General features: G+C 34.6%; 1 protein-coding gene across 1 annotated transcript in view; it reads right to left on the bottom strand.

Moving 5' to 3' along the window:
• LOC117102031 (MAM and LDL-receptor class A domain-containing protein 1-like) overlaps positions 1 to 10,633 on the bottom strand; it is a 23,074-nt gene that overhangs the window by 295 nt on the left and 12,146 nt on the right. Inside the window, exons 5-8 of the mRNA XM_033242247.1 lie at positions 8,876 to 9,129; positions 8,649 to 8,742; positions 6,568 to 6,726; positions 831 to 1,088 (exon numbers count right to left, since the gene is read on the bottom strand). Of these exons, the coding sequence (XP_033098138.1) occupies positions 831 to 1,088; positions 6,568 to 6,726; positions 8,649 to 8,742; positions 8,876 to 9,129 (765 nt within the window). The remainder of the gene's footprint in view (positions 1 to 830; positions 1,089 to 6,567; positions 6,727 to 8,648; positions 8,743 to 8,875; positions 9,130 to 10,633) is intronic.

The following is a 10,633-nucleotide window of genomic DNA, read 5'->3' as shown; positions in this document are numbered from 1 at the left end:
AGATGTGTATAAGAGAATACGCCACTACCATCAATCTGGTGTTTTGTTTTAAAAATAAGTGCATTATTTACTGATTTCAGATGGTATAATCCATTTGTTTAAGCTATTTAACTGTTAATTTTTGGTTGCAGTAAATTTGCATATTAGTGCTCTACTGCTGTGTAGATAAACAATTCGGTCAGCAGGGTTACTCAGTGCCTAACATTCTTCAACTCAGCTTTGTGTCCCAGTTTCCAATGAAAAAAGTTTGGCAGGATTTGAACATGCAACCACTCGTTTTCCATTTGTTTAAATAATATTCACGGTGCTATGCAGCAAACTTAATTTGAATATTATTCACACAAATGTATGTATATATACATCAATCAGTTAATTAAAATCAATCAACCAGTCAGTCAGTCAATCCGACAATAATCAATCATTCGGTCAATTATTAAATTAATAAATCAGTCAGTCAAAGTCAATCAATCAGTCAGACAATCATTTAATTGATTTAATGATTTAATCAATCAATCCGTCATCAATTTCTTAATCAACAATCAATCAATCAGTCAATCGATCGATCAATTGATTGACGATCGATTAATCAATCAGACGATCGATCATCAGTCAATCAATCAATCAATCAATCTATCTATCTATAGCCTATCTATTTATCTATCTATCTATCTATCTATCTATCTATCTATCTATCTATCTATCTATCTATCTATCTATCTATCTATTATTATCCATCAATAAATTAGTGTTATTCATCAACCAATTATTATTATTGATAATTAAATAACTGTTGTGCTACAGTCTTATTATAAAGACATTATAGGACCTACTTACTGTAAAGTCGGAGCTTATTGGTACAATGTCCAATTTGGCTAATTTCCATTGGTGTCCCGTAGGTGTTTTACTGTACCAGATCTTATCAACGGCATCTAATATTTCCAGATACACCTCCAATTCACCGACATCCTGATCAATATAATACCAAAATATCAGACATCTTGGGTTTTTCGTTGATGTAAGCATTGGTGTGAAAAGTTTAGCTGTATCCCCGGCAACCGGAAAAGATGACTGAATATACATGTAATGACCTTTATATAAAGAAGTGATATGTTTTATTTAATTGTTATAAATTATACTGCAAACAATAAATTTCCAAATATTGGCTTGTATATCTGCACTTGAGGCCATTGCAATCAACAAAAGCCACGTTGAGCTGTTATTCAATGATATTATATATAGATTTGAGCTATAATTCTCTATGTTAAAACAACACAAAGATTGATTTTTTTTAAAATTTTAAATAAATTTTCAATTCATCTCATAATGTGCATGCTTAGACCAGCCTTGAAATTGAGATGGCTACAGAAAATGGATTGGATTGGATTTATTCGGTGTAAGCACCAAGGATAGCCCACGAAATTCTAGTCTTCTGATGGTGATTCGGCAGTACACCAAAAAACAATCCCCTACTCTTTTCCGAAGAGTGTACTGCGTTCTTTAACGTGGCACATGGGCCATAAATTCACACGGAACCAACGACTTAAACGTCTCATCCATAAGACGGTTCGCTATTGTAACCTGTATTTCAGCCCTCCAGCTTAAACACAAGGAGAGGCAGCGATGGGAATTGAACGGGGGACCTACAGATCTCCACAGTTCAATGTACACACAGTAGCTACCACCAGATCAATGTCGTAGCCAGAATTTTCAAACAGTGCGGGACAATATCAGGGTGGACCCGCTTCACGCATAAATTCAAATAGTGGACACATTTCCTTAAAAGTTGACCCATTTTGCGCTAACATATGAAAAATCTGGACCCATTTCCTAAAGACATATTACCCATTTTAGACTCACTATGAGATCTTTGACTCATTTTTGAATAAAATTGCAAACATTTAAAAAAATGTGGACCCATACTTTGTGGACCCAAGTTAGAAAAATTGTGAAATAGGCTGCTCTCCAGATCATTATATAGTTTATTATCCAGTCGCATACTGTCTCCTCTTTTGATGACACACAATTTGAGCTTTGATGTATAAATTCTGCTATTTTTATGACATGTAATTCATTGATCACATTAGTTTGCTACTTGATGACATTATTGATGAAATTATTATTAGTTCATTGCCTAATTGATGACATTATATAAATGGTAGCCGAGTTGAATAAAACATCCAACCTTGCACACCGAATAAGGTATTCTACCCCATTGTAGGAAGAGAAACGTTCATTTTGGTTTAAAACAACACCTGCATGCTTTTCTTCAAATATATTACAAGGACCCATCATCCTTTCCATGGCGAGCATAAACCGGCCTCGCCTAGGAACCGACCACGTTCAGCTAATAAAATAGACTCATCCTTACAACTGATCCTGGCGAAATACGATTCATACAGCTAACTGCATATTCTAATGCATTTTTTTGTTGATTCAGCATCACATTCTTTCAGTAATTCCTCCAAACCTTCTTCGCTCAAAAGTACTAATGGTCCTGTACCTAATGGACCTGCCATTTTATTCGAGGCGCGAGGGTACTGAATGACCAACTCCTTGTTGACGGACGGATTGTAACATCGTCACGGGCGGCCTAGGCGCGCTAGGAATTTTTCTCGCTCGTGTTGCATAGGCCTATATGAGATTTTTGTCGTCTTGAAGATGAAAAATTACTATTCAACGATCGTTGACTAGTACTCAAATAACGTTCCATGGAATAAATCATTTTAAATCAATCTCATGTGACCTGTTTTCAACTAATCAAATTAATAAAATATATATCTGCTATAGTTTACAAATTCACTCAGTGGTAAGGATGTTAATATGTGAGACAGATATTATGGCGCATGGTGGACCGATCCTGTTCGAGTGTGTTAGGGGTTCAGGGTTTTCTTGTTCCTACATTTACGACAGTTATCGATTACCTTTTCCCCCAGTTGCGAAGTTTTCTAAAGGTTAGCAAAAAGTCGACCGAGGCAGCAAAACATAGCACACCTCTAGGGAGGTTGAAAATATGAGTGATCTCCATGTAAGATCGCACGACTTGAGATGCATCACTCTTAGCAAGATTCCATGTTGAGGAATTGGGCGGATGTAATCGGACCAGAATTATATTTTTAATCTTATAGTTCTGACTCTTTTCTAAATTTGCTCTTGCCGTACCGGTATAGTCATGGCCGGCACAACCTGGGAAAGGGTGGGGGGCAAATTTTTTGGTAAAAAATATATAATGTCTATGGATATTTTTGTATGATCGGAGAAAGAAATGCAAGAAAAGACAGAGAAAAGAAGGAGAGAGAGCGGAAAGAGAGTGTTTATCCAGTCCCCGACCCCGAGGACCCCGACTCCCTTTTGGTTTTGGGGTTCACCAATTAAAAAAAAAATACGTATATGCTACTCAATTTTTATGTATATAAACACATAAAATAAGTATGACAAAAAAATTGCCTGATTGTTTTCAAAAGGGAAAAACCTTGACTTTCGAATAACTTAAAGTCATTAAAAGACATTTCAGGAGTCGGGAAAGCTCATTTCCCGCTATCTAGAATTTGAAATTTCCCTGAGGGAACCCGGGCACCCTTTCTCTTTGGGGTTCATCAAAAGTATATATTCAGAAATTATATCTCACTAATAACTCCATGATCTGATGAGGAAAAATTTTGTTCTTGTGAATCTGAATCATAGCCTGATATAATAATGATATTAATAGACATAATAACTAGAAATTGCAAGTGAAGTGCTGCGAAGTACAACTGCATATAAATGTTCTTCGAACAAAATTATTTATGCGAGTCAAGTGAAAATAATGAATAACAAAAATATAACAAATAATATGAGACACGACCCATTGTCTATATTAGAACACTTCTCATTGGGTAACAAAGTCGTAATTTTTCATTTTTGTCAAAAAGTGTCTAGGCCTATAGTGGTGAATTATGGTTTAGGTTTTTTTTTAATAAAGTTTCAAAAATGTCTATGTATGTGGAAAAGTAGTTGATTACCATAGGTTGCAATTTTTATTTTGAAGACTGCATGGTCTAGGAAGTGTACATTTTTTTTATGGGGCAAGTTTCCAGGGGCGGGTTTTCTAGGGGCGAGTTGACTGCCAAAGAGTGTTGTCAAAGTGCGAGCCAGCGTGTTATTTGATCACAAGTGCGAGACATCGCAAGTGTGAGCCAGCGAGCCATGACGTCACGACAATAGATACAAGACGTTACTCGAGTTGTGCGAGGTATCGGCTGGGATTTGTCGAGCACAATTCAAAAAACAACTATAGGTCTAATAATGAATTATTGTGATATTAAATAGACAATGTTAGCCATCAAGGAGCGACGTTGTTTTTCATTGGGACCTTCGTCCCTTCAAGGCTAGGCCTATACCATCCTAGCTAGTCTAGGCCTAGAGTAGGATAAGGCTAGCGCGACATGCGGACGTTGGTACGTGTTGGTTAGTCTATAAACGTCGCCTAAAGTAATTGATTTTACCCGGCAGAAGGAAACTCCGCTTTTCAGTCGTCTTTAGGCCCTTGTTTTTTGACAAATAATGGCCTTTCAGAGGTCAAATTGCTGTCAAGAATATGAATTGGCTGCTTCGCAGCAATAATAGAAATAATAATAATAATATAATAATAACAATAATAATAATAAAAAATAAAAATAATCTGCAAAAGGAAGAGTGATTTATAATGTCAGGTTGTAGCCATGCGTGTCCTGTCAAGTTATTCTACGGTTTAATTACATCATAAGGCATATACCTTTATGTGCAGTTTGTCAAATTTAAACAAACAGAAATCTGTGTACAGCAGTTTAAAAGTTTATATCATGATTATCAGCTGATTGCTGACAAGGTTCGTACGTTTTTAAACAAGCAAATTTCCAGGACAATTCCAGGACATTCAAGGTAGAATTTTCCAACTTTCAAGGACACAATATATAGATTAACAGTAAAATATCGGCGAGTTTACGACTGAGTATAAAACAGATATGCTGTACTACTTTTAAATGCATGACAGTTGAGTGTATATTAAGTTTTAGCAAACTCTAATTCAGAGGCGATGGACCTGTCTCTTTTTCTCACGCTCGTGGGAAATTAAGTTTTTCTCACACGTGTAAAATTTGATGGCAAGTAAAGGAATTCCCACTAGTATGGGGAAGTACCGGTAAAGTAAGGTAGGGATGATCGCCTACAGTGAAGTAGAATTCTCCCCTGGCAACATAAATGTGCGCGTACAACAATGGTCTTATATCTTTGCTTAAACGTGACAGTGTCTTTTGTGGTACCGGCGCGCCCGAATAACTCGGTTCTTTTGTTGCGCTGCGGGGTGGGTTACCGCCTGTCCAGGGTTGTTAACATGTACAGTAAAACAATATAGCCTTCGATGGCTGTACGTTGCGGAGACGTTAATGCATCTCATTTCATATATATTTAGGTGTTTATAAATTTTGTATAAACGAATGATGTACTATATTATTAATTTAACAGTTATGCTCTATTCTCAACACATCATTATGCTATACTGTATTATTTATTATTATTCATTACTATTGGGCCTAACATTATTGTTAATATTAAGTCTATTATTATTAGGCCTTAGTTGTAGGCCTACAACTTTTATAATCTACTCTACAGCAAAATGTTAACGTACGGTACCATCCTACCGACACTGATCTGCTGCCGACCAGCAAATTGTTTTTCAATGATTTTGTAAACTTCAGAAACATAATTAACAAAAATATCTTGCCCTAAATTCGAGAACTTCTTACAATAAACGCCCTTTAAACACCATTCACTAAGAAAATAACTGTAGAAGTACAAGATTTTAAAAAAAGCACTGCCTTTACTAAAAAATAGGCGAACAACTCCATTCACTGAATCGCACAAGTTTGTCTGAACCTGAACCAACTAGTCCATTATCAGCAATGACATTCTTTCTGTCTTTGATAACATTCCTGAATTGGCGGCGTACAAAGACTTGGCCTGATTCTCTCGAGAGTATCGTGGGAACCTACTTATGGGAACGTTTCTCATTCAGTTGACTGTTACTAGGCAACTTATAGTACTACAATTAATGGTAAATGATCAAATTTCCAGGACATTCAAGGACAATCTGAAATTTCCAGGACTTTCCAGTACTGGAAAATGCTCATTAGTTTTTCCAGGACTTTCATGGAATTTAAGGACGCGTACGAAACCCTGTTACTTGAATTTGACGATAAATTATGTAATAGGCTTCTAAATGACATCATCAATAATTTACTGTTTTATTACATGAAAAATTATTATTAACAATTTCATAGATAAGTGAATTAAGTCTGTTGAATGCACTGAAATTCGCTGATTAATGACATCATGGTTCTTGATCTGTCTTACCAGATGTGAATCTTTTCTATGTTATGGCAATAGTCTGTGCCCTATGGATTCTCGAGAACAAAATAACACGGAAAAGGTACAAATGATGTTGTAATTTGAAATTCAAATTCCTATATGTTGTAAATAGTATATAAATTATACAATTATTCAATACAAATAAAAATACAACTAATAATTATATTTTAACAAATTAATCCATACCTGATGAATTCCCGAAGGAATGATCAACATTCGGCCCTGTTCCATCAGCCATTGTAATTGGCCCTGCTAAGTTCCAATTAAAATCATCTTCATTGGTTCCTCCTTGAATGTAACCACACTCATCCAAAGATTGCTCAAAGTTACAATTACCAGTAGTCGCTGAAAAAGTCAGATGAATATAAATGTAGTTTAAAAGGTTACACAGTGCTATTTAATGTTTGACGCGTATATATATAAATATAATTATCATTAATCCTTTATAGACGTATGCCGAATTGCTTTGACTTAATTACCGTATTGTTTCTCAAATTGTATATTGCCAAGATAGTTTCTCAATATGTTCATTTTATGTCAAGCGTTGACAAAGACTACAGGAGTAGCCGAAATATTCACCTAATAAATTTTAGTGTTTCTTAAAGTCAACATCTTACTTATTTGAGTTTCTTTACTGTTACGTTATATTATATTCTACATATGTTTCGAAACACACGTGGACACGCCTTACCACCTTTTTTGTCCATAAAGGTCATTACTACTAGATCATTGTTTACAAATACACGTCAGTAATCAGGCGAGAGACAACTAAAACAACTGGAATTAAAATTATACTGATAGTTCTACAGCAATCATCACGATGGATGTCAGAGACAAGCGTAATGATTTGACCAGGTCACATCAAACATGGTAGTCATGCTCAACCCTATAAAATCCAATGGTAATAGATGTATTCTAACAGCAAATACTGCAACAAATTTACTAAATCTAATAACTTGAACAATTCTGAGTTATTCAAGTACCTTTACGTCAGCCATGATATCACATTTATGAGGATTACACTTGATTTTCTAACGCTACTTTTACCTCCAGCAAACTAATCTTTTTCCCGCTGCTGATGATACACACAAAATTGACATGACCTATCTATGAATTTGAGTTATAAAACTGTTTTATTTTGTTGAATATTATCTTTAAAATACCACTAATATACATTGAAATACAAAACTACTAATACTAATATATTTTAGGTATATTTTAAAGAATTAAATTTGTTTTAACGTTTATAAATTAAATATTTTGATCTTGCTTAGGACAAGGTCAACTTTGTTTTCATGCATGATGTCCGATCCGTTCGCCTTTCTTTTTCGTATGATTGTGCAGGACTGAGATGACCTCCAATTAATTTTTCCTTTTTTTGGTATTTTTTTGTTTTTTGTTTTTTGATTTAACAATTTTTATTAATGATGTTTGCGGCAATTTAAATAAACTGTTAGTTCTTTTTTAAACAAATATCGTTCTGTCACTGTACAAGAAAATAGCAAGGCTAGGCCTAGCTAGGCAAGGCGGGAATTCGGTAGAAGAGAAGGCCTAAAATAACGTTATAGCACTGCAGTCCAGTAGGCTAGCTAGGCCTAGGCTGTGTAGGACTAAGGCCTAGCCTAGTCTAGATTGGCTAGCTGTAAGCTGTTCCTGAGTTCTTGTCCCCCAGGAAATTTACCAACAATTAGGACTGCTTATGTATCAACCCACCTTAATTTTCGAGCAAATTTCCATGCAATTTTAATGTATCACTTCATCTTCATTCATTAAAAATAGTACATAATAGGTGAGCTGTCGTGACAAAATGAGTCTTGTCGTACGAAAAATTAAAAATGAGTTATTGATATATTTAGATAGATGAATATATAAGATTTATTTTAGTGTTTAAATCATGTTTCTAGGTTAAGCAAAACTGGAGTAAGATCATTTTGAAGTTCAGATGTTTGAAAACATTCTTAAGAGAAAATCGCCTCTAAAGATAAACAACTGATAAATTTTGTGTTAGTTTTTCTATTAATTCTGAAAGATAGCTTTACAAAGTGTGCCTCAAAGACATGCTTACATTAGGTAACTCAACTCGGAACTTTTGCTACTATGAAATATACATATTAAGCTTATCAGAAAAATTGAAAAACCAAATTTTTGTCAAAATATCACTTCAGGTATATTTTCTTGATTATATCAAATTAACCTGGTGTACCACAAGACTCATTTTGTTACGACAGCTCACATAGTTGCTTTATGAAAATATTATATTCTTATACCTTGTATATGCCGCCAGCTACAAGGAGATTGTTTGTAGAGAAAATCATCAATTCCAATTCCACTAGAATAATTTCTTCTAAAAATTAATACAATCTAAAAGAATAAAATTTTAGACTAAAATAATATATTCAGCGAAATCGAATCATAATACTGTTTTTATATATTTTTTCATATATAATAAAATATTACTCTATAATATGTCTATTATTAAGATGTTCAAACTGACGTAAAATGTAGCTGGTACGGTTGCTAAAAGGGGAACTTGTTGTAACTGCCATTGTCCGTCACCATGTCCAAGTGAGGAAGTCACTGCTAGAGGGTCTCCAATGTGTCCGTTTAAAGATTGTAGGTATATCAATAATTCTCCGGTACTTCTAGGTTGAAGGTAATACCAGAAAGAAAAACAAGTTTCAGAACCTGATGACGTCAATGATGGTGAATACAGCACAGATTCGTCATAATTGGAATAAATGTAGTGACCTGTAATAGAAAATAGTCATAATAACGGAGTCTAAGTATTTTAATATTTAATTGAAGCCAGGATCAGGAGAGAGGAAATGTTTGATATGTTGTACAATTGATTTTCTAAGACACAAAAAGGGTGTTTGACGAAAGGCTCGGGAACTGTTAATATAAGATACAGATCTTTTAACATGTAAGAACTGGGAAAAGAGGGAGTCACCGCACTCTTCCCCCAGTTGACAAAATCAACAATCAAATTTCCTCCGGAGCCTGACTTTACAGTATAGTGATGACTCCCTGAACCAAATAAACAAAAACTGGTACGGAAAAAAGCAAGGTTTCCGCAGAATGAGTTTGTTAGTTCATTATTTATTTGCTATTATTATTTCTAAAGATGCTGACTATAATAATCTTTCAGGAGTTTTAGTGCCGATGGATTATACCTTGGCTGACATTCAGATATTCATATATTTTACTGTCATAAATTAAGAATATATACATATTTTCAATGTGTTTGTGTCAGGAAAATATTATCATAGGACTTATGTTGTTACCCTCCTGATGTGTTATTGTACTGAGTAGTCAGTACGTACAGAATTATGATACACACTTTTTTTAATCTTAATGGACAGATAAATTTCAAAATATAAATTAGAGTAATAAAAATATAAGATTTAAAATCTTTATCAAAATCGTCTATTCTTAGGGATGTTGCAGTGGTTCCAAAATTGCACGACAAGGGTCTAAGGTCATCGACGAGAGAGGGGGAGGTGTGTTGTTATTCTAGGGAAGGGTATTTGGCTGGAGATAGACTGGGGCCCGGCAAGATATTTAAAAATCTATCTAATCGAGCGTATTACTCTGGTTTGCCAATGTCACATTAACAAAACCTAGCATTTGAGAAAATAATGTAGTCTTTCATCGACATTATCACTCTGACTGGGTTAAAGGTAGGGGTTTAATTTTAACGAATGTAAATGACAAGTAGTACGCGTCGGTTGACATGTTCTAAAACACCCGCTTGATTTCACATAAAAACTTGATTAGTTTAAGACGTTAAAGTGTTGAGGAGTTTAATTGTTAGATGCTTCTCTTTGGAACGATCATGTTACGTATAGTAATGAAATTAAACTAAAAATTACGTCCTTTAAAAGGCCCAAATCACCTCTGGAAATGGCACTTTCAGTCTTAAAACTAGTTTCCAAAGGCCTTAATTTTCAATATTTGTTGCAAAAAATTAGATGAGTATCAAGAATGCACATATCCATCTCAGCCACACCATGGCCTGGACTAGGGTAAAAGAAAGTTTTTAATGTGATGACGTTTAATAGTAAATAAATCAAATAGGCTACCTTAGAGGGACGAACAAGTACTAGGACAAATTCCTAAAATGTTTACCCACCTTGCACATAATTTAACTAACGTGACTCGTCTTTTAAAATATGGACCTATTTTATGCATATCAACTCAATAATATGGACCATTTTAAAAATCTGAATTTATATGTTACAGAGGGGAAGGA

Source organism: Anneissia japonica, unplaced genomic scaffold (genome assembly GCF_011630105.1).
Source record: "Anneissia japonica isolate Jap-2015-1 unplaced genomic scaffold, ASM1163010v1 scaffold997_len2565447_cov190, whole genome shotgun sequence".
Lineage (NCBI taxonomy): Eukaryota > Metazoa > Echinodermata > Crinoidea > Comatulida > Comatulidae > Anneissia > Anneissia japonica.
This window is presented reverse-complemented; position numbering and strand designations above follow the sequence as displayed.